Here is a 24,837-nt window from a genome sequence, read left to right on the forward strand (position 1 = left end):
TGAGTCATGGGTATTAAAAAACACCCAATAAGCAAAAACTGAAAATTTGGTTTATTGGACCAATTAAAAAAAAAAAACTCCAGAAATAAATTCGCAAAAGCTTCATTTTTAAACATTGAAAACCGGACCAATTTTTTCCGACTGTTTTCGAGATATCGTCAGTTGAAAATTACAGGATGATAAGGTAACACTTAGAAAAAATTTTTCGACGATTCGAATTCTTTGTGAGTATCTCAGAAACAATTTGTCCGATTTTTTAAGTCTCAGAGAGAAAATTGTATAATATTCAGCTATTCAAACATATTTTGTCAGAGGTGTTTTTCATTCAAAAAGTATTTCCAAAAAGCAGGAATAAACTCAAAAATTGCTACTCGAATTTAATTTTGCGTCCAAAAAAAAAAATGTTTTTTTTTACTAAGGATAAATTTTGCACTTTGCAGAAAAACACGTTTTTCCAAAAAATATCAATTTATTAACCAGATTGTGCACCATCACGTACTATGGCTCAGAAGATGTCATTTAAGTCCTCCGATATATATAAAAAAAATATTTCGAAAATTAAAAAAAAAACATTTTGGGAATTTAACTTTTAGTGATAAGACTGGTACAAATATTTTAAAATGTTTTTGTTCCATCCCCCCATTTGTTTCAAAACCTTAGAAATTTCAATAGAAATTTCAATAGAAATTCAAGTTCAATCAGCTGAAAGTAATTTAAAATCCATTTCCGTGCGTTTACAATCATTTTCAACATGTTTGGGTTTATTCAAAAATCTTTAGAATTTTTGAAAAATTTTGATGTACAGTACCGCAAAAAGTTTTTTTCGTTATAATGTTTGTTTTCCTCAAATCTTACATTTTTTGAAAACTAATAATTGCAAAACAATTGAATTAGTGTGCATTTAGCATTTTACAACACTTTTTTCATTCAAATCTAGAGTTTTTTTTTTTTTAATAGGTCCTATAAACATATGAAAGACAATAGTTTATTGGTCCTTTTCAAAAAATACTAGTATTTTTCCGAAAAGTCCTAATTAAAATCTACAACTTTGCCGAAGATACCAAAACAGTCAGAAAATCCCTTCTTAAGATACAGAATTTCATACATTTACATACCCATTTTGTATGATCAGCCCCCAAAATTGGATGGAGACTTGTAGGAAAAAACCAATTATACAATTTTTTTTTTTTTTTGACATGGGAAATGCATGGGCAAAGTTCTATCCAAATAAAAAAAATAAAAATTTGAAAATAGCAAAAAAAAAACGAAATGAAATGTTTTCGTGACACTCAGAACGATATTATTCGTAAAAGCATACTAGCCATTTCGTAAACCTTTTAACGTTAAAAAAAAAGAACATAAAGATTTGATTCAGCAAATCACGGTTTTTTTTGTGAATGTTTGTGCAAGTGCTAAGCACCCGATAGCAAAGTAAAATTTGTAATTTGTAATTTTTAATTTGCAAAAAAATGCATTTTGGGCACCCTGGGGCTTCCAAAATGCAAAGTTTCTCTTGAGCCCTGTTGAGGGTGCCATTTTGTTAAAGAACTTGTTAGTCGACGACTAACCTCGATTAACTTACAGCTCAGCCCTGAAGAAATCAAAAACACCCAAAAAGCATTTTTTTTTCGAAAATAATTATTCAGTTTTGAAACTTTGACGCCGTTGAAAACCCTGACCACCCAGTGTGAATACGAAACTGATGTAAACATTTTGGGCCACGTTCACAGAGTCAGTTGCAATCGTTTGGCCAGTCACTTGTGTTTTTTTCTGTATTCTTGGCAATTTGATTCGTGGAAACAAATCGTACTGAAATAAATGAGAAGTTCTTGTTATTTGATAAAATTTCAATCTGCTGAACTGTAGTGAATTTTAATTTATCACATTGGAATGAGTCAGTGAATCGGCTTTGAAAACTAAACCCAAACACAACTCGGCCGTCCGGAATGGCCGCAGATCCAAGGTAGAACTTCCATTTTGAGCAATCCTTTGTTTACGTTTTTTCTACGACGTAATCACACGAATCTAATGAAAAACATCTGTGCCCCGCTCTACACACAGGAAACGATCCCGCGAAGAGGAGGTGAACGAGTTCATGCCCCTGTCCAAGCGGATCAACAATCTGCATCTGAACAACGGCCAGCAGCACCAGGCCATGCATCACATGCCACTGCTCGAGGGCCACCAGACAAACTTTCCCCAGTGCGGAGGAGGTGGTGGCTCAAGCAGCAGCTCCGGAAGTACGTGCCATTCGGTTCCGTCGGGCGGAAGTTCTCCGGGCGGCGGCGTCGGCGGTCCCAGTGGGGTTGGTTCGGAAGTCGGGTTCACCGTCAACGGGGAACTACTCGGGGACTATTGTCCCGATATGGGTGAACACGAGAATCCACACTACTTTAATCGGAACAAGGTTCTGTACGAGTTGTACGTGGAGCGGATGCGACGGATGCAGTGAAGTGCTGGTTCAGCTTTATATCTATTTGTATTACTGAATTGCATTATTTATATTACTCTTATTATGCCGCTGCGAAAAAGTGTTTGATTGTATGGACTATGGTTCGGAGGATCCGTTTTAAAGGATATCTCTAATTTATACGGAAAGCTATGTTTAAGTTTTTGCAAACATTGCCGATTTTCATCAGTGACCAAAATTGATTAAAAACAAGTTGCATTTTCAGTGCTCATCTATTTTTAAGAAGCTCTACTAACAACTGTGTGATTTAAACATATTTATACAGAGAAAAAAAAAACAATAAAAGTCATTCAACTATGAATCTAAATAAATAAAAATCAGTTTTTTTTTCTTTATCATATCAAGCCGTTTTTTAAATTAACACTTTCACGACAAATTTTTTTTTCGAAAATTTTTATTTTGATTTTGTATTTCATTTTGAGCAACTTTTGTTCTACGAAAAATTTTACTTTCCTTTGTTTTATGTTTTTGCTGTTTCATTTTTTGTATTTTAATTTGCTTTTATCTTGTTTAGTTTATCTTTGTTTTTGGTAGTATTTAGCCTATTCTACCACCTCCTATAATTACATTATGCCTTTCTAATTTTTTAATGTTTTTATTGTCACTTTATCTGCTCTTAAATGGCAACATTATCATTTAAATTCTAAAAAAAATGCGTGGAGGAATAGTCTGGGACACTACAAAAATTAAAATATAGAAAATGTTAGTAAAAACACAGCCAAAGTTGCACAAAAAAAGTGTTTTCTTTGGCAAAGTCACATTAAACAAGTTAAACATAAATTTCAAAAAAAATAAGAGTTCTTTTTTTCTTTCTTTTTTGCTGCTGCTATTATACATTAAATCTTAAAATACAGGGTTGTTACGGGAAAGTCAAAAAAAAAACCGCGCCGACCGAAACCTCAATCCGCGCGAAATCCGCGCCATATACAAAAAATTGGGACCAACATTCCAGAAATGTTATTTCCAAAGAAAAAAAAATAATACAGAAAGTATTTTATTAAAAACAAGTACTTCCCGGCAAACTTCGTCCTGCCCTTTTTTGGTTTCCTGACGTTTCTTGCTTGTTTGCTAATTCAGCCTCCTGTGATCAAAATTTGATTTTACGCATCTTTTCCCATACAATCTGCAGATTTTCCGGAATCGGTTCCAGAGTGGCCAAAGGTGTAACTTTTTGGCGTAAGAACCTTGCTTGGACTTATACGAACCCAACGCAACAAAGAGCACCTCGATCCGACGTTCCGTGTTGAACTGATCCGCGTTCGAACAAAACCGTCGAAATTTTTTATATATATAGATATGAAACTCGTTTTATGTTTAAAGGAATGCAAGCAAAAAATCCTTTTAAAAAATACCTCAAGAGACATCAAGAAAAGTGTCACCAAAAAAAAAAAATTCTTTTTGCAAATCAGAGGGACACTACAATAATTTTGACCAATATACTGCCGTTCTACGCATAATAGTCCCTATCAGTTTTGGACGATTTTGACTTTATGACATTTTTAGGTTCAGTCTGATGTGAAGTTTAAGAAAAACACATAAAATCTGGTACTTTGTTCGGAAACTCATTAAAAACAACACCAAGTCTGTTTGTCCCATCGTCGTACTTCTACGTATATTTGTCCCACCAAGTATTTTCTTACACGGAATCATTAGTTTTACTAAGCATTATTTCTTGTTTACCTGTTGTATAGCAAGAGAATCACAAATAAGGGTTATAAACTGCTAACTGGGGCGATTAGGGACACATAGGGCTAATAGGAACCCACGAGACAATTATGCGTAGAAACACAGAAATCGGTCGAAAAATTTCAATCGCGTTTTTCTCAGTTGCACTTTTTTGAACATGGGACAATTATGCGTAGAACGGCAGTATAAACAAAATAGAAAATTATAAACCAATATAAACAAAATTTTAAAATCTAATAAATGAAATTTAACTTCAAAAATATAAGCTCAAAAAAAAATCTAAAATTTTAATATGATTAAATATTAGATTTCAATATTCTAAAAATTCAAAATCCATGAATTTTAATACAGATTGTATTCCAAATCACTCACTAAAATTTCATTCCGAAACAAATTACATTTCCAATATTTGAATTATTTTCTTCAAAAAAATTTAAGAATTTGATAATTTAAGAATTTAAGAATTTAAGAATTTAAGAATTTAAGAATTTAAGAATTTAAGAATTTAGGATTTTTAGAATTTAAATGTTATTTGAGATTTTTGAGATTTCCGTTTTTTTTTGCAAAATAGTTTTAAATTTAATATTTTTTAGTTTTCAAATTTTGATTTTTTTAATTTTAATTTTTTTTAAATTTTGATTTTTTTAAAATTTGCATTTTTTAAAGTATGAATTTTTGATTTTTTAGGTTTTTGGAGTTTCGGAATTTTTAAATTACGATTTTAGAAATTCGAATTTTTTTTAATCTGAATTTTAATTTTTTTTTATAAAACTATTAAAATATAAAAAAAAAATTCGGATTTTTGAAATTTGAATTTTGAATGATGAAGCATTAATTTTTGAATGTTCTGATCTTTTTTATTTTTCGCCAAGAATGTTTAAATTTAGAAAAAATATTTATACGGGTAAATCCCATCTAAAATTCAAAGGCAAATTGAATATATCCACTATAAAATTAAAAATAAATAAGGTTAAAAAAAACATTACTCAAAACTCAAAAGAAATTACATATCCAGAGCCGGATATATTAAGAAATGAGTTAAGTGTAGTAATAATTTTATTTAAGAAATTCTCAACCATACATTTAACAAATAATCTCTACATAATCTTCATCTTAATTTTTCGACGGTTCGTATTAAGAAAATACAAACAAACATTTTCAGAAAAAACGTTACTTAATCCACCCTTAGGTGGTTGGTGCCTTCCTCACATTTCTGGAGCAACATTTGAAAAGGGCGGACAAGCATTTTGACAGCTGGGACTATTTTGAAAATTCTGAGACAATCGGTAACTTTTCAACAAAACTCGAAGTGTAAAACAATAGCTGGCCTCCCCAGCTAGCTTTCGACACTGCGGGTTTTGATAAATAGCTACCGGTTGTCTTAGAATTTGCAAAATAGTCCCAGCTGTCAAAATGCTTATCCGCCCTTTTCAAATGTTGCTCCAGATTTAGAGGGTAATGCTATCCAAAATAGATACAAAAGGGCGGACCTTTCAGTGTTCTATCAACTTGATTCATTATTCATACCGTCAGATTGGGTATAGTCAGATCTTCATAATTCAGGGCTCTTATGTGCTTATAACTTTTGATAGGGTTGTCAGATCTGCAATCTATAAAACTCGTTGAAAGGTCTTTTGATTACCTATCCAACGACCTGTCGCATGATAGATCCGGACAACGTTTTCAACAATATATATGAGATCCGGCCTGAAAAAAGTTGATAAATAACACTTAAGTGCGTATAACTTTTGATAGGGTTGTCAGATCTGCAATCTTTTGAACTCGTTGCAAAGGGCTTTTAATTACCTATCCAACGACAGGTCGCATGATAAATCCGGACAACGTTTTCATCGAAATATATCAGATCCGGCCTCTAAAAGGTTCATAAATAACACTTTAATGCTTATAACTTTTGATAGGGTTGTCAGATCTTCAATGTCTTGGACGCGTTGGAAAGTTCTTTTGATTACCTATCCAACGATAGGTCGCATGAGAGATCCGGACAACGTTTTCATCGAAATATTCGAGATCCGGCCTCCAAAAAGTGCATAAATAACACTTAAGTGCTTATAACTTTTGATAGGGTTGTCAGATCTTAAATGTTTTTGACGCATTGGAAAGGTCTTTTTATTACCTTTCTAAAAATGTATAGCATGACGGGTTTTCTTACAAAAACCACCCTTTTTACAATCTTCCGGACTTTTGTTAAAATCGTTTTTTTAGCATAACTTTTGAAGTACTTTACTAAACTTCATAATTTTCAATAGGGACTTATGGGACCCCAAGACGAATCGAATGAGACCAAAACGGTCCAAATCGGTTAAGCCAGTTCTGAGATAATCGAGTGCATATTTTTTGGTGCACAGACCCACATCCCTACACACACACACACACACACACACACACACACACACAGACATTTGCTCAGAATTTGATTCTGAGTCGATATGTATACATGAAGGTGGGTCTAGGAGGTAAAACTAAGAAGTTCGTTTTCTGAGTGATTTTATAGCCTTTCCTCAGTAAGGTGAGGAAGGCAAAATCTTTTAATAAGAAATTGGAATTGCACTCAATGGAAAAAAAACAAATTCTCGTTATTCTTGATATTATTTTTCTTAATAACTTTAAAGTAATTCTATCTATTTATCTATTTATTCATAAAAATTGCCATCCGCGCGAGATCCGCGCCTGAACAAAATTAGTCAGCAAATCCGCGCCAAATCCGCGCTCTCCGCGCGAAACGCGCCATCCGCGCGATCCGCGCCGTCCGTAACAACCCTGAAAATATATTAAAGTGATAGAAATACCAATATGCAGTCAAGTGAGATCATTCTGATCAATTGGATATTTTTGTTGTACTATTTTGACCAGTGTAAGCCCTGTTTCTTCCAGGGTGGCCACTCAAGTCGGGAAATCGGGAAAAGTCGGGAATTCGCCAAAATCCACGAAAAATCAGGAAAAAGTCGGGAATTTGTGATATTTGTTAAAAAGTCGGGAAAAGTCGGGAATTCCAAGCATACCTGTTTGGAAAATATTTACAAACTCAAATTAAAATATTAAAATATTTTGTACACCTTTGAAATTGATTTCACTCATTTTGTCTTTAGCATCGAACATTAAATTTAGGCTTGGTTTCCTTATTTCAATCTGTATGAGAATGAAAAGGCTTTTTAAGACATAAGACGTTAAAAATCCTAATAAATTTTAGATGATAATTGTGGCATGTATTTGACCCAAATTTTCATAATATTTTATTTATTTTTTCGCTTGGCTTATCGAACAAGTGATAACATAACATCTAATTCCAAATAATAACAAGGCCAGCGTATCTAACATTGTTTTTAGTAGATTTAGTCTATTTCCATAAAATTTTTGAAGTATAAAAAAAATTCTGATGATTTATGTTTTTACTCTGAATCAAAACAATGGTTTAATTTTTGAAGTGAAGGTTTTAAGAATTTATTATTGGAATTTAAGTTTTTTTTACTTAATTTGTTAGATTTTTTTTAGAAATTTTGTCCATTGGTTTATATTAACTTTTTATAAAGAGTTTTAAAATTGAAATCATTCTTCAGATTAGAAATATCTATTTTTTTAGGTTCTGGAAAAGTCGGGAAAAAGTCGGGAATTGGAAAATGGGATTTGAGTGCCAGGGGTTTGAAGAGTACTTGAAGAGAATTTTATCCTACCGCGGTCCAAACTGCTATGCTGTAGCTATCTTGAAGAGCTCTTGTAGAACTCCTGGGAAAAAATGTTACTTGGGTGGTCACCCTGAACTTCCCTTTTCAAAAGCCTCTGTCATATTGATCAATACTGGCGCCGGCTACGACCCAGTCGTGTGTGTGTGTGTGTGGTCCAATCCAATACCCGCTGGCCGGCAGCGAAATTATGGGAAAGTATAATTTGTATCAGACTTGGGTTATGCTGATACAGCTTATCTCAGTCCCGGGTATTAGGTGGTGACAGCCCTCGCGCTGCTTCCAATGACCCATTTCAGAATGGCAGAGATCCTAGCGGCCCAATTCCGAGGTCATTGGGCATTGTCTGGCCCCGCCTAAACATAGAACAAGAACCAGACGGATCCTCGAACTATCTTTAAACTTCCAATCCCATCAGGCAAAACAGGGATCAGCGCGTATATAATGATGAATAAGTGGCATTTGGATAAAAACACTTTTTCTTCCTCTTTTCACGCGCGAAACAACGACGCAGGCCAAACACGATCGAAACAGGCCTTGCCTCGCAAAGAGCAACGACGAGACTGGCCAGCTTCTTTCAAAATCACTTTTTTCTTCTTTTTCTCCCGCGCGAAACAACGACGCAGGCCAAACACGATCGAAGCAGGCCTTGCCTCGCAAAGAGCAACGACGAGACTCCGCCGGCTACGACCCAGTCGTTAAGCAATATTTCTTTAATTTGGCAATGAAATTGTTGGGATGAATAACGAAGTGTTTAAAAAAAAATAATCTTCGAATTAACTGAGATGTTTTTTTATTTTTTATTTTTTATATTGAAAAAAGAGGAAATTCTTGAGCAAACTCTTTTAAATTTTTATAAAACTTCTAGGCAATTTAAATATCTCATGTAATTCTATTTCGAATTTCAAGAAAGGATTGTCATCATAAAGAAACGGAAATCAAAAAGCTTGTTTGTAATGATCTTTATATCCACATTTTGTATAATATTTGATAATAGTTTAATGTCTAGTAATATTTTCTGCATACAGTTAGTAGATCCAGCTCGCGAATCGCGTAGTCATAATGAATATTTATTCCACGAGCGCGCGCGCATCGCGCACACATTTTGTTATCTCAATTAAATCTGCATCAACAACATCATCATGATTGTGCTACAAACGAGCAACTACTAATATACTAATTATATAGTCTAGCCGACTTTTGTTATACTTATCATCGGAATTTTGGAAAAGAAATATATAATGCATTCAAGCGACAACTTACGGCGATCGGATGATTTGTTCGTAGGCGGCGAAAATCATGGCCGCCACCTCGACCGAGCGCGTCTTCAGGCTGAGCGTCGCGTCCGGACTGCCCGGCGACAGCTTCAGCTCCAGCAGCACCCAGATGTTGTTGGTCAGCTTGAGCGACTGGTACAGCATGTCCTGGCCCTCGACGTTCCGCTTGGCGATGGTGAAAATGTTGTTGGCGGTCATTTTTGCGGCGACGGTGTCAGCGGTGCCGGCGATTCCGTGCAGGTTGTACTGGATCTCGTTCGCTGCGGGGATTTCCTTCCAGGTGGTGAGGAACACGCGCTTGTCCAGCTGGCCGTCCTCGACGAAGAGGGCATTGCCGTGCACGAGGCATGCAAAGTAGAAGATGTCGACGTTGTTTTTGATGGCGACTTGGAGATTGTTGAGCGGGTCCATGCGCTGGACGGGGCCGGTGATGCCGAGCTGGAGGGATGCTTCGGTGGTTTGGGAGGGTTGGAGGGGGGCGACCTGGAGGGGGGATCCAGGGACGAGGCCGAAGCTGTTTTTGTTCAGCTGAATGGCGAAGTTGGTCATCGCTTGCATGGCCTTGTTGGTGAAGGTCATGTCCATGAAGACCTGGCCGTTGCGGCGCGAGAAGGTGCCTTGGATTTCGAGTCCTTTGCCCTTGTCGGCTGGTAGCCATGTTATTTTCGGGATTTGGATCATGTTGGTGGCCGCGCCCGAACCAATACCAAAGATGTCGCCGAGGAGACCTCCGGCTGCTGGAGCTGGGGCGGCGGCGGTGTTGTTCGTGGTTTCCGGGGCGGAGTTTGTGCCGAGAAGGATGTCCAGGCCGCCTCCGAGCAGATCTACGCTGCTGGTGTTGGCGGCGGGTGCGGCTGGAGCGGCCGGAGCTCCAATGTCCATCGAGAGCAGATCTCCGATGAGAGATTCCTGGTTTGGAATGACGGTCGCTTCGGCGGATGACGATTCTTCGCCGGCGGCGGAAGCCGAGCGGTTCGGCAGACTCTTGCGAACTCCAGCGCCGCGACCCTCGACGAACGCGGTCGGTGGCTTGTGGTAGACGCTGGCCAGCGAGCTGATGTGACAGATGAGCTCGTCGAGCAGGGTTGGTTCGAGGAGATCCGTTTCCTCCGAGATGAGTGGCTTGTCGGCCAGCACGACTTCCTTGGCGGCGGCCGGGTCGGTTGACAGGAGGCGCCAGTAGATGAAGCCACGATCGCGGAGATCCGGGTTGTCCGAGTCTTGCGTGGCCAACGAGAGGACATGCTGGACCAGTTCCTGGGTGTCGGTTGGGCGTTTCAAGAACAGTTTCACCACCGCAGTTAGGAGCTGGAGTTGGACCTGGGCGTTTTCGTCCTGGAATCCTTCCAGGAAGCTGTCGAGCAGCTCGTCCGCGTTGTCAATACGTTCGGCGTACTCACCGATGATCCAGACCATCGAAGCACGCGCTTCCGGCTCGTCGAGCGTGTCTAGATTCTCGCACAGAGTGCTGATGATGCTCTCGTACTTGTTGGGATACTTACGGAAAATGTCCTTGATGACGACGATGGCCTCCTGCACGACGTAGTTCACCTTGGTCTGGATCAGATCGAGCAGCGTGGACACGCACCGTTCGGCCGAAGGTTCAACCTTGATGGCGCAACGGCCAATCGCGCGGACGGCCTTGCGGACAAAGTCCACGTCCACTTCGGTGGCGTACTCCTTCAGCTCACTCAGCACCTGGGCAATGTTGCTCTGGTTGGCCAGCCGGATCATAATGTCCAGCTTCTCCAGCTTCACGTAGATCGGATCGTTGTACTTGACAAAGAACACCTTCATCTCGTGCTTCAGAATGTCCGGACGCTTCTGCACGATCAGATTGATGTTGCGCAGCGCAACGTACTGCACCTCCGGCTCCGAACTGAGCAGCGTCACCAGCGGCGGGGCCAACTTCTTCGTCAGCATGGCGCAGAAATCGCTATCCGAAGCCAAGATCTCCAGCAGCTTCATCAGCACCTTGATCGCGCTCAACACGACGGCGGCGTTCGCGTGGGCCAACCGGGGCGTAATTCGCTCGCAGATCGACTGCGCCTCGCGCTCGTCCTTGGGCGTGTAGTTGGCCAACGAGTCCAGGATGAAGACCTGTCCCCACTCGGTGCACTCGTTCAACGCCGTCAGCAGCTTGTTGATCGTCGCCGAGTTCATCTCCACCAGCGGTTGGCCACTCGCGGACGCCTCGTTGATCTCGCTCAACGCCGCCACCGCGTTCGCCACCACCATCGGGTTCGAGTCCGATAACAAATCCTTCAGCTGATCTAAGAAACCCTGATCCTCCACCTGGAATGGGGAAACGTTCTGTGTGTGAACATTGAGAGGGCGAAAAAAAAGAAGCGGAGAGAGAGAGAAAAACGGAAGGAACAGTTCAGAATTGGGCCCCTTTGTCCAGTTTTGCAGTTTGCAGTTAGTACAGTTAGAGTCGACCTTCTTCCTTCTTACCATCGAGCTCGAGATGTCGTACAGCTTGGCCACGCACACGGCCGCCGTCTTGCGCACGTACGGGTCCTCGTCCTTGAGGCACTTGCGCAGCGGCTCGCACAGATACTCGGTGATCTTGTCCACCCGGATGCAGCCCATCGTGCGCACGGCCAGCGCCCGGATCAGCGGGTTCGTGTCCTCGCAGTCCTGGAAGAAGGGGTTGAGGAATCGAAGAAATACTTGAAGTGTTCAGAGCAAATAAGGGACCTTCCGTTCGCTAAAACTGGAAACTCTAACAAAGCGCACAAACACACATTTGGGGGGTGGTTGTTTGTTCAGAGAGTGAAACGAAAGATTCGAGAAAATAAGCTCAAAAAACGTTTTTACAAATTGTTAAAGAGGGATTTTTTTTGTTGGAAGTGGTTGTTGTGTCGAAAAGAAAAATCGCCATGCAATCTCAAACTTCTAACGCTACCTACAAAAACGCTAACGCTAAGTGATTTTCCAATTCTCAACAAATCAGTAATGTTTTAAAGTAGTCAGTTGCGTTAGGGTGGAAATATTTACACAGTTTTCATTTCCCCTTGTTGGCTTTCGTTAATTTGAACTATTTACAGAGCAAAGCACAACTCTTTTTTTAAATTTTTTAAGCTTCTGGAAGATTTGCTAACATCGAAAAAGTGTTGAACAAAATTTAAAAAAAAATAAAAACAATCATTTGTACAAACAGTAACAACAACACCAGTAATAAAATTCGTAAAAAAAAATTATTGCACCAACATAAATTTAGAAATGGAAAATAAAACAAAACTAAAATATCACAATTATTTCCGCTACAATTTGCTAATGTTTAAACTTAGAAAAAATCGACAAATAGAAAGAGAACAGTGCGAAACACAAGAAAAGAAAATCTAAATGATGATGTTTTTTTTTTCTTGTTGCAAAAATTGGTACTGCTTGCTTGCGGTTTTTTTTTTGCTAGATAATAAAACTTATTATCATTACCTTAACGAGTTGAGAATGTGGCAAATCCTTACACAGTTTACATGAGTTATTATAATTTGATAATATTTTTTTTCAAGGTTTTATAAATATGTGGAAGCGATTAATACGAAGAAGTGTGTGTGTGTTGCGTAAAAGTTAAGCAGAGGAGATGGAGATTTTGTGGGTGAAAGCGACAAGAAAAGAGAGAGTAGTAACAAGGTGAGGAGTTGGCGAGTTAAGCGGTGGAGAGTTGATAAACGAGCAAACATTAAACAAATGCTGGAATTAAGAAATGAAAGGAACGCAAGCGACGGCGATGGTGCTAGCTTAAGAAAAAAACTTGGTGGTGAAACAAAATTAGAAAACTAACTTAATCCACCTATGTGGTTGATGCCTCCCTCACTTTTTATAAAAAAAGGGTTATATGAGTGGTTTGGACACATATTTCAGCTATTTTTTTTAGATCCAGAAAAAAAGTACATAAATAGCACTTAAGTGGTCATAACTCGAGACAGGGTTGCCAGATCTTGAATGTTCTGGACTCTTTGGAAAGGTCTCTTGATTACCTAACCAACGATGGATCGGATGATGGATCCGGACATCGTTTACATACATTTAAGTGAGATCCGGCTTCAAAAAGTACATAAATATCACTTAAGTTGTCATAATTCGAGACAGGGTTGCCAGATCTTCAATGTTGTGAACTCGTTGGAAAGGTCTCTTGATTATCTAACCAACGATGGGTCGGATGATGGAACCGGACGTCGTTTACATGCATATAAATGAGACCCGGAACTAGTTGTCGAAACTTCAAACAATTCAATAGCGATGTATGGGACCCTAAACCAAGTCGAATGAAACTGGTTTGATCAAAATCGGTCCAGCCAGTGCTGAGAAAACTTGGCAAGAATTTTGAACACATACATACATACACACACACACACACACACATACACACACACATACATACACACACACAGACATTTGTTCAGTTTTCGATTCTGAGTCGATAAGTATACATGAAGGTGTGTCTCTGAGCTCTTAATAAAAAGTTCATTTTTAGAGCAGGATTATAGCCTTACCTCAGTGAGGAAGGCAAAATTGATCTTTAAAAAGAATTGCAGCGAAGAACCTGTTCTTTAATATTATAGTTTGTTCGACTTATTTCATATAAATTAATATGGCATCAATGCTTTTGTCGTGTTTTATATCTGTTGTTGTTAATTGATCTTGGGTTATGCCCGTTATCAAACATCTAGTCACCACAAAAAAAAAGTTATTAAAAATTATTGTTTTGGTAAAACTAAGAATTCAGAACTTTTTAAATATTTTCCAACATTTTGAGGGATGTTTACTCTTGATACTAAAATTTCGAAAATATGGATGGAGAAATGAACAGCGATGGAAGAATCATCATCAAAAGAAAATCGTTTGACGCTCATCAAGAGAGAAAAAATCGGAAGGGAACAAGGCTCTCCTCTCTCGCGAACGAAAGATCAGTAAAAAGAAACTCAAAAAAACTTGATTATTCGGCGAAACATCTATTTAGATGGACAATGTGGACAATTAAAACTAACAGTTTTACTAGATAACACTGAAAAAAGATCTTAACTCAACAACAAACAGTCCGATCAACAAAGTCAAAAAAAAAAAATTGTAGGAATGTTTGTCAGCTTTTCGAAAATATCACATGTACCAGATTTGCACCATCCTAAACACTAGCGCAAAAGATTTTTGAGAATTAAATTTTTAGTAATAAAAAAAAATGAAAAAAAAAACTAAATCAAGAAATTTTTATTAACGTGTAGCTATTTTTTATGAAAGGTCTAAATCATAAACAACAACTTTGTCGAAGACACTAAATCGATCACATGTTCCCTTCTCAAGATACAGATTACCGAATAGGGGTCGTGCATAAACCACGTGGCGCCTTCAAATTTGAAATTTCCAGGGGGATTTCTCAGGGTTTTAGAATTTTGGAATATAAGAATTATTTAATTTTGGAATTTCAGAAGTTTATTGTTGTACAATTATTGTAGAAGTGAGCAACTTTAAAATTGTAGGAGTTTAGAATTTCAGATTTAAAAAAATAGCATTTTAGGATTTACGACTTTTAGCTTTAAAGAACCTAAGGATTTTATAAGTATAGAATTCTAGAATTTATCAATTTAAGAATTTTAGGATTTTAGAATTTGAAATTTTCAAAATTTTGGAATTAGATTTTTTAAGAAAAATAGAATTCTGGATATTTAGAGTAATACAATAATAAAATGTTTTATTTCTATTTTTGAGTTTATTTTTTTTAGAATTTTAGGATTTTAGAATTGAAGGATTGAAAATCTGGAATTCTAAAATTTAAGTATTTTAGTATGTTAGGATTAAAAAGTATTTGATTTTTTGAATTTAGGAATTGGATTTTCAGATTAAAGAATTCTGAAAAATTAGAATATTAATAGAATCAAAAAAAAAAAAAAAAAAAAACAGAGGACTTAAACATTTTTGGGTTTCTATAATTATTTTTTTTTTGCGTTTTAGAGTTTCAAGATTATAATGTTAGAATTTGATTTTTAAGAATTGAAGAATTCGGGAATTTTTAAAATTTTAAAATTTTAGCATTTAAGGATTTTAGAATCTCGAATTCTTAAAAAATTGAATTTGATTTTTTTAACTTTAGAATTCTTGATTTTTTGAACAATAGAATAAAAACCAAGGATTTTTTTTTAGTTTAGGATATTTTTTTTGCATTTTACGATTGTACAAGTGAAAAACTTGAGGATTGTTATTTTTTTCTTTAAGAATTTTGAAAATCAAAATAATAGAAAAAAATAATTAGACATTAACCCTCTACAACCTAACCCCGCCTTTAGACGGGCTTCGATCTAAAAAATCGCCAAAAATCAATTTTCCAATCGATTTTTGATCTTTAAAAAGCATTGGAAAGAAGAACTCTTAAAATTTTAGAAAATGCCAGGGTTGGAAGTTTAACTTGTTTTATGTGACTTTGCCAATGTTTTTAAAAATGACATTTTTATAGGGGTCAACTTTGGCTGTGTTTTTTACTAACATTTCCTATATTTTCAGTAAAAACAAGTATGCAGTATTTTTTGTAGTGTCCCAGACTATGCCTCTACGTATTTTTTTGCAATTTAAATGATGATGGTGCGATTCTATAGCAGAAAATGTGAAAAACATGCAAAAAAAGAAAAGAGTGACTGTGAAAACGTGAAAAAAATTAGATAGGCGAAATGTAATTATACTAGGTGGTAGAGTAGGCCAAATACTACCAAAAACAAACATAAACTAAACAAGATAAATGCAAATTAAAATATTAAAAATGAAACAAGAAAAACATAAAACAAGAGAAGTAAAGTTTTTCGTAGAACAAAAGTTGCTCAAAATAACCTCCTGAACACGGGAAAAATAAATATTTTTGAAAAAAAAATTTGGGCAGTAGAGGGTTAAGCAATTTTTTACTTTTTGAATCCTAGAATTATTGTTTTTAGCATTTTAGGATTTTACAACTGAACAATTTGAAGATTGAAATTTTTTGCTTTAAGAATTATGGAATTGTAGAATTCTGGAACTTAAATTTTTAGCATTTTAGGATTTCAAACCCGGATTTGTTAATTTTTAGAATTGGATTTTTAGAATTCATGAATTACAAAATAATAAAATTTAAATAATATTAATTTTATAATTTTGGGATTTTAGAATTGGAGATTTAAAATTTATTATCATTTCGATAATTTAGTATTAAAGAATTAGATAGTAAGGAATTTTATAATTATGGAATTCATGAATTCAGCAACTTCAAAATTTTGAGATCCCACACTTTTACAGTTTTTACATTTTTAGAATTAGGTTTAGAACTACAAAAAGTAAGAAATAATGAATCAACAAAACATTGAATTAAATTTCTAGTATTTTTGAATTTGGGTATATTTTTTGAATTTAAGAATAAAAAAATGGAATTTAAAATTTTTCTGATTTTTTTTATGTTAGCTTTTTCAAAATTTGAAATATTTTTTTTAGATTTTTGAATTTTGGATTTTTTTTTTGGAAAAAAATGCTTATGACTTTCCCTCTATTTTTCCAGAACTACCAAAGAAGTTTGAAAAAAAAAAAATGTTTTGCTTCTGATTCACGCAAAAGGCATGAAATGAATTTAGTTTCAATTTAATCAAAATATAACTCAAGGTCATCCCCAACAAATAATTTCCCTCTCCTCAATCCAAATGTTTACGTCTGTGTCGTAACTTTGTAGGTAAGACCGACAGCCTACCTTGAGTCGGTTTCATCTAGCTTTAACAGTTATCTTTCCCTCTCTCGATAAGACCAGATAAGAAGCCTGCAGCTTATTTTTATTTACGGTCCAGGAAGTTAAGCTCGAATTTGTGCAACATTTGAGAGTTTCCATTTGTCAACTTGTTCACACTGTTTAAACTAGCAATTAGAACATTCCTCACAGAAAGGGGGTGAAAAAGTGCAACGACTAAAAGAATTCCATCCGATGACCACCACTGACACCAATCAGCTGACTGATGGGGGGGTTATTAATTTTAATAAAAGTTTAAATTGATTCGCGCGGGCGCGCGCTCAATGCAGTTTTGTTCTGCTTTCCCTCGCTCGAGAATTGTTGGCGCGACATGTGTGTGTGTTTCGCAATTTCTCTTGGCACCGTTCCCAGCATGTGTGTAGTTTTTCGTTGCAGTTTTGGGGTTCCGATGATGTCTCAAGAATGTGGAAAGCAACCGAGAACTTTTTGAAACTGCGAGAGCGCAAACATAGACGCGTTAAACAAATGTGAATGAAGAGAGATGCGAACGAAAAGAAAAGACAAACAAAACAGCAAATTTGACTGAAGATGAATGATGGATTAGATGAATGGTTTGCGCGGCTTTTTTTGGGGTTGAACGAGGCTGACTCGAGAGCTCACCTTAACGAACGTGTTGACGGCCATGATGGCCATATCGGGCTGCGACTTGGCGTAGTTCATCAGGTACAGATAGACTAGCTTCTTCAGCTCGAGATTGTCCGTCTGCATGCAGTTGACGACGTCCGGGAAGAGCGCGGAAACGTCCTTGCCAACCGTCATGCTGGCGATGACCTAGAAATAGGCAATGAAAAAATTATTACGCATTCGGGAGAGAAGGGGAAGAGCCATCCCGTCGCCAGCCAACTTACCTTCTTGACCGCTTCCTTTTTCTTCTCCTTCTTGTCATTGTTGAGCTCGGATTTGAGCTCGAAGATTTCACCCTTTTTGGTGGTGGTAAAGTATTTGGAGTCGGTCATCCCTGGTGAGTCAAACACGCGCAGCCTGGAACGAAGGTTGGACAATCTGATTAAAACTTTACACCTTGAACACGCAACATCATTAGAAATAAGACAAGTACTGGATGGGTGCGATCGGAATCATGGTCATCTCCGGCTACGGCCGCCTTAGGCGGTCACACGCACAAAAAAAGAATCGATCAATCGACGGCCGCGAAAAAAAAAGAAGTTTTGTTTTGCTTTGCTGATGGTGCTGCAACTGCAGACGACGAATGACGACTCTTCTCGATTTGGAGAACAAACTCAACTACGGTACGCTACACGCAAGATGCAGTGCAGTGGCCAGAGTGAGGTTGGCAAACATTTCTAGCCCAGAGGAGGATATCTATCGGAGAGTAAGAGAGCGACCCCGCGTGTAGTTGGAGAGTGAGCGCGAAATCGTTCTCCGATATGAAAATAAAAGCACCGCGAGAAGTGCTGCATTGGCACCACCGTGTTGGAGAAGCGTTGTGGACACATGTTTTTGCTTTAAATAGGGGGTTTCTAATGAGTGGAAATGATGCAATTATTGAATTTTTAAATTTGAAGTGAGAAATATGATGCCGCAATCAGCAATTGATACTGTTTTGTTTTTTTCAAGAGTTATTTTTCTATCTATTTTCTCATTATTTTTTTTTTATCTGGATACTGAAATCATCCTATAGGAGCTAATGAAAAAAAAGAAGACCAGAGTATAGAATTTTATCTGAAAGATTAGAAAATTTCACAATTTTTCCAACATTGAAAATTGGAGCATTAGTAGCTCAGGGTGACCACTCAAATCCCATTTTCAAATTCCCGTCTTTTTCTAGACATTCTTTAAAGCTCAAATAATAGGCAGTTCTTATCTAAAGAATGATTTCAAACAAAAAACTTTTAAATGAAAAGTCAATATTACCCACCGCAAAAAAAAAATCTAAGAGAATTTAAAAAAAAACAACTGTAGGCTTTTTTTTGTAAATACAAAAACTGAACAACAAATAAAAAAAAATACTTTAAAAATGGAAATTCATTATTAAGATTCAGAGTAGAAACACAAACAATTAGTATTTGAAAAATAATCGAAAGTGCAACAATACTTATAACTTCCATGTTATTTTTTAAATTAGCAAACGTATAGTTTTTGATACTTCGTTTCAACTGGAAGTGACAAAAAGCTAAAAATAACTTAATTTAAAATTTCGTTCCCATTTTATTAAACTTCATCATCATTTTAAATCAAAGAACGGTTAAAACAAAATTGCTGTTATTATTCTTTCAACGGGTTAAGAAAAATGTCAAGGATTTCACAAAGAAATGTTTTTGCTTGGTTCCCTTTTGATTTTTGTAATTTTTGATATTGATTTTTTAATCAATGTTAATTTATCTAGTATTGAACTGTTTTTTTTTTAATGAAAATTCAATTTGATGATTTTATGTTTTCCCACTTATTTTAAGCAAAATGTTTGAAGAGACAAATTTATTAAACAATTTAGCAATAACTAAAAATTTCTTGGATTATTTTTTTTCCATTTCAATATTTCTTCATGTTTCTTCAATTTTGGATTTTATTCGACATTTAAGTTTTCCGAAAACTGAAAATCAAGCTTTATCTATAAGAGGTAAATTACCCATACTCACATAAAATGTTCAAGGGCAACATTTGGAAAAAAAACCCTATTTAAAATTACTTAATGAATTTAGTTAAGGCCGATGCACGTATTTTTCAAAGTTTTTGTCCCTCTGCTCTGGCCAAGTTTAAGGAGGGGGCAAAAAAATTTAAATAACAAGCCATAGTCTCAACATTTGAAGTAAGTTACTAAAGTAGAATTGAGTGAATTCAATTTGAAAATTGTACAAAATTATTCGAGAGTTAAAAAATCAGTTTCAAACTAGTATGCTTAGAATTCCCGACTTTTTGACAAATAATCAAAAATTTCCTACTTTTTCCCGATTTTTGGCGAATTCCCGCCTTTTTCCCGACTTGAGTGGCCACCCTGGTAGCAAAGATATCGTCATTTGAATATTTGACACTATCAGAAAACATAATTTCCAGAGTTGTGTTTGAAAAATGTAAACTATTGAAAAAAGTTTGTGAAATGTTTTTTTTTCTAGAATATTTACCTAGAAATGAACACACTTTCCGTTTTTTTTAGTAGCATACTTTTCAGTACACTCTAAAAATACAAAAAAATAGAATTTCATTTTTTTTGTGATCAAAAGTGAAAAACCGTTTTTTTAAACTGTACCTCATTTTTGCTTACCTATACTTACAAATTTGTCGGGTACACCAAATCGATCTGAATTTTTTTAGAAAGTTTTCAATTCCTTTGCAAGATATAGATTTTTAAAAACTGTTTTAGCAATTCTGTATGACCACCCCTAAATTTGTATTAAGAATTGCATAGACGAATGAATAATTAAAAAATACGAACATTTTCATCAAAGAAGAAAACTGCTGTGTATGTATGTATGATCCCCATACCCACAGGTAACTTGGTCCTGAAACATATGTGAGCGTTATCCCTCTACAACCTAACCCCGCCTTAAGACGGGCTTCGATCTAAAAAATCGCAAATAAAAACAATTTTCCAACCGATTTTTGATCTTTAAAAAGCATTGTAAAGAAGAACTCTCAAAATTTTTGAAAATTTCAGGGTTGGAAGTTTAACTTGTTGAATGAGAGGGGTCAACTTTGGCTGTGTTTTTTACTATCATTTCCTATATTTTTATTAAAAAGAAGTATGCAGTAATTTGTGTAGTGTCCCAGACTATGCCTCTACGCACTTTTTTTGCAATTTAAATGATGATGGTGCCATTCTATAGCAGAAAATGTGAAAAACATGCAAAAAATTTAAAAAGTGACTGTAAAAACGTGAAAAAAATAGATAGGCAAAATGTAATTATATTAGGTGGTAGAATAGGCCAAAGACTACCGAAAACAAACATAAACTAAACAAAATAAATGCAAATTAAAATACAAAAAATAAAACAAGAAAAACTTAAAACAAGAGAAGTCAAGTTTTTCGTAGAACAAAAGTTGCTCAAAATGACCTCCTGAACAAAGGAAAAATAAAAATTTTCGAAAAAACAATTTGGGCAGCAGAGGGTTAAGTGAACAATTCGATCATCTTTTACTCCGTAACCTGTGCACCCATGTGCATAAGTTTTTTTTGCATGAATTTTAGTGCTACAAATACCGGCGCGTAGATCCAAATGGTTTCCCTCATCCCTCTCCAAGCGCCGGAAATTTGTAGCGGGTGTAGGGACACTTCGCATAGACGCCCTTGCTTCCATCAATTCTCTGAGGGTGTGGAGCGACGAGAAATTACTAAGCGTGCCCCCTCAGTCGAACCTTCATTAGAGAAACAGGCAAATCACAATTCACAGCGAACGACCAAGGGCACACTCTATCGCGTTTATAGTAAAATGGCGTAGTTGTCTTCGGGACCATCCATAAACCACGTGGACACTTCAGGGTTGGGGGGTAAGCGATTGTTCACGCTCCATACAATGAAGTTTTTTTTGTATGGTCAATTGTCCACACGTTCCACTTGAATGTTCACTTTTCTTGAGTTCTTGTCTTGAATCTGGCTTGATAAGTAGAAATTGCGGCAGTAGATCTGGTACCGCACGATATACAGAAAGCAACACACGACTTTGAAGTGGCAGGACGATGATCATCTCCCACACTCAACTGGGGTGAATCGGGACTAAAGTCTGAATAGGGAAAGCAATTTTACGAACACAGCTGAAATTTGGAAAACGAGGCACTATTTTTGTTGTTCCATGTGTGTTCTATCCGAAACCAGCAAAAAAAAAAAAAAAAAAATCCAAATATTGTGCAGTAATAAGGCTAAAACAGCTGCTGCCCTAATTCGCACCATGTGTCCTGATTCTCCCCAGATGACGGTAGTCCTCAAAAGCTTAGAATACTAAAAATATCAAAAATCTTGGGTATAACAAATAAGCGTTTCCAAAAACGGATAGCACTGTACTTATCGACCAACAAAGTGCGAGTAAATTTAAAAGTTTAGTTAAGTACGATTTCAAAAGTTATGCTTAACGATTTTGGCTAAACTTCGGAAGATTGTAAAAATTGTGTTATTTTAGGAAAACCATCATCATGTTATTTTCAGTAGATAGGTGGATAATGTAACGTTATTATAAGATTTATAGATTTGAAGATATCAAAATAGGGAAATTTTTTATGAAAATCATGAAATTAATAGAGAATCTATTTCAAATTCATAATTCTCGTATTCTTTAGAGATTCAATTTGCTTTTTATACAATTTAAAGAATTGTGAATATCGAAAATAAAAAAAGTAAAAAAAAAAATAAGTTGAAGTTTAATTTTTGTTCCGCCCGTATGGATCAATCAGAAAATCAATTTCGCTTTCATAATGGAATTCATAGAGAATCTCTATGAATTTCATTATTCTTTTCTGAGAATAAATTTCCCGGGAATGTTATAATGACGAATGGGATAGAACCGCTTGCACAACCGCTGCTAACCATTTGTTTTTTTTTTAACGATTTCTTAACAAGTCCAAACTCTCCATAAACCCAAAATTCTTATCAGCAAAGATGCACATCCAGAACGCGGATTTGAAATTCAAGTACCGAGATTGCATACAATTTCACATCAAAACAAGTATTTTCTCAACACTGATACAATTTTAATTTGTTATTTGTAGGGGTTCTTTTTTGGTAATGAAAGCCTGTTAGTGAATACAATTTGTTTCCGATCAAGGAAGTAACGTTGAAGAAAATGAAAATGGATAATTCTTTGATTCAAACAAATCATCAAATTTGTTAGTTTTTTTTTTGATCAATTGTAAATTTCCGGGTAGTTCCTTCCTTGACTTGATACATAGTTTAACTAACAAGTTATCGTACCCAATAAAATAACAAATTATAAATTATAATTATCGAGAAATAAGAAAGAAATGAGTTTACCGGTAACATAAAGTGAAACTTTCGCAGCTGTCATGATAAACTTTACAGCAACTGGACATAAAATTGCATTTTCAACATCTCGACAGCTAAAACTAACTACAGCAAAAGAGTTGAAATTGTAGAAGGCTCAAAATAAACCTAGATTAGATTTTTCAGTCGTTTTAACAATGTTAGTTTTTTCTTGGCATCCATTTCCGCTGGATATTGCCTTAGCCACTTCTTCGTTCTAGGAGTTATTCGTAAAGTCATCAGGCCGATCTTCATTACGTGATCCTACGAAATGCCGTTTATGTTGTTTACAGTAATAGAATTGAATTTGACTTTTATGCAATCAAAATTTGGTTTGGAAAATTTTAAAATTTGAAGCAGATAAATTTGAATGATTGTGAAATTCAGTTCAGATCTTGAACTAGGTTTTGATGAGTCAGCGACATACGGAGCGATCATAAGTTCTGATAACAAGTGGCGAAAGTGGGCACTTTCCAGCGAAAGAACCACTTTCCGCTTATAAAAACATTACGCCTCCACGAACTCGTCGTCGTCGTCCAGCAAGACTGTCAAAAGTGGGAGCGCACGTAGAGGAGAAAAATCGATTCCAAATCAGCGACCACCACCGAATCATCATCATCCAGCGCCCATCGGAAAAGGTCAGCGTTGTTTTTCGACGATTTCCTCTTAAATAACACCCGCACCGGCGAAATCTTGGTTGCACTTTGTAGCACGACACTTGAGCTGCACTTTGATGCACACTGGGGACGCGAAATTAGCGTTTTATTGCCGGAAAACTTACTTTTTATCCAACGAAAATACGCCCGTCAGCTTTTCCTCTTTATGTCACCCACTTTTCTTTTCTCTTCTGACGCGTTGACAGAACGGCAGAAAGCAGTGACAAGGGAGTGGGCAGTTGTGTTCGAGTCGCGCAAGAACTTTGGGGTACGTTCGCGAATGAAGCGAGGGGTGATCCAGAAATAAAACGGATTTTGAACCGATCGTTATGATTAGGTACACCCTTACCAAAAATCATGATTTTTTGAGTTCCAAATCCCACTTTTCATACGATTTTTTGAGTTCAGGTACTACAACTATAAAAATGGTTATGTGGGTTGAACTGAAAAAATCGTATGAAGTGTGGGATTTGGAACTCAAAAAATCATGATTTTTGGTAAGGGTGTACGGTTAGACTGGTTGCAACGCGGCTCTACTTTGTTCTAGCTGTTTCATTTTTCAAATAGAACTGAAACAGACCACCCGTAAGACTGTCTGCAGCGCGAAGTTTTATAATTGTTTCAAATTGCGAGCAGTTTTAAATTTTTAGAACTGGCGGAAATGAAACTAGAACACGATGCTCGCAACGCGCTGATCTAAATGTTGTTTCAAAAAATGCTTTTAATTGTGTGCGTATGATTATCGACACAGCATCATAGTGTGTGTGTAAGAATACGTGGATATCTCTATATATCTGATTTTTTTTGAAACTGAGTTCTATTCCAGTTCCAAATCGTCTCACGTTTGAAACAAACTCGTCGAGCAGTTTTATTCCTGTTTCAAAATACTGCTCGAAAAATAAAACTGCAACTCCGCGTTGCGGGTCGTCTGTTTCAGTTCTATTTGAAAAATGAAACAGCTAGAACAAAGTAGAGTCTAACGCGGAGTTGCAGTTTTATTTTTCGAGCAGTATTTTGAAACCGGAATAAAACTGCTCGACGAGTTTGTTTCAAACGTGAGACGATTTGGAACTGGAAAAGAACTCAGTTTCAAAAAAAAAAAAAAAAAAAAAAACAGATATATAGAGATATCCACGTATTCTTACACACACACTATGATGCTGTGTTGATAATCATACGCACACAATTAAAAGCATTTTTTTGAAACAACATTTAGATCAGCGCGTTGCGAGCACCGTGTTCTAGTTTCATTTCCGCCAGTTCTAAAAAATTAAAACTGCTCGCAATTTGAAACAATTTTAAAACTTCGCGCTACAGACAGTTTACACTAGTTAATGTGTCTGAATGGAGCACCCCCAGTCGAGCAGTTTTTGA

The 24,837-nt window shown here is 36.3% G+C and overlaps 2 protein-coding genes across 8 annotated transcripts; one reads left to right on the top strand and one right to left on the bottom strand.

The window, feature by feature from the left end:
• The first annotated feature begins 1,749 nt into the window (after window positions 1-1,749).
• Window positions 1,750-2,787, top strand: LOC120427997 (uncharacterized). The gene is made up of 2 exons (XM_039592961.2): window positions 1,750-1,963; window positions 2,062-2,787. The coding sequence occupies exons 1-2, from the start codon at window positions 1,947-1,949 to the stop codon at window positions 2,450-2,452; spliced, it is 408 nt and encodes a 135-aa protein (XP_039448895.1). The 5' UTR covers window positions 1,750-1,946; the 3' UTR covers window positions 2,453-2,787.
• A 6,013-nt stretch (window positions 2,788-8,800) lies between these two features.
• LOC120427993 (AP-1 complex subunit beta-1) lies at window positions 8,801-23,713 on the bottom strand. Of its 7 annotated transcripts, none has more exons than XM_039592957.1 (6): window positions 23,589-23,713; window positions 17,733-17,865; window positions 17,485-17,655; window positions 12,570-12,596; window positions 11,586-11,771; window positions 8,801-11,444 (listed from the first exon to the last, which is right to left on the bottom strand). In XM_039592957.1, the coding sequence occupies exons 2-6, from the start codon at window positions 17,838-17,840 to the stop codon at window positions 9,114-9,116; spliced, it is 2,823 nt and encodes a 940-aa protein (XP_039448891.1). In that variant the 5' UTR covers window positions 17,841-17,865; window positions 23,589-23,713; the 3' UTR covers window positions 8,801-9,113. The 7 variants fall into 7 exon arrangements, with proteins under 7 accessions (XP_039448891.1, XP_039448889.1, XP_039448886.1 ...); XM_039592955.2 differs by lacking the exon at window positions 23,589-23,713 and adding an exon at window positions 17,942-18,118 and having other exon boundaries at window positions 8,801-11,426; XM_039592952.2 differs by lacking the exon at window positions 23,589-23,713 and adding an exon at window positions 17,942-18,118 and having other exon boundaries at window positions 8,801-11,426; window positions 17,733-17,886.
• Window positions 23,714-24,837: the final 1,124 nt, after the last annotated feature.

Source organism: Culex pipiens, chromosome 3 (assembly GCF_016801865.2).
Source record: "Culex pipiens pallens isolate TS chromosome 3, TS_CPP_V2, whole genome shotgun sequence".
NCBI classification, from domain to species: domain Eukaryota; kingdom Metazoa; phylum Arthropoda; class Insecta; order Diptera; family Culicidae; genus Culex; species Culex pipiens.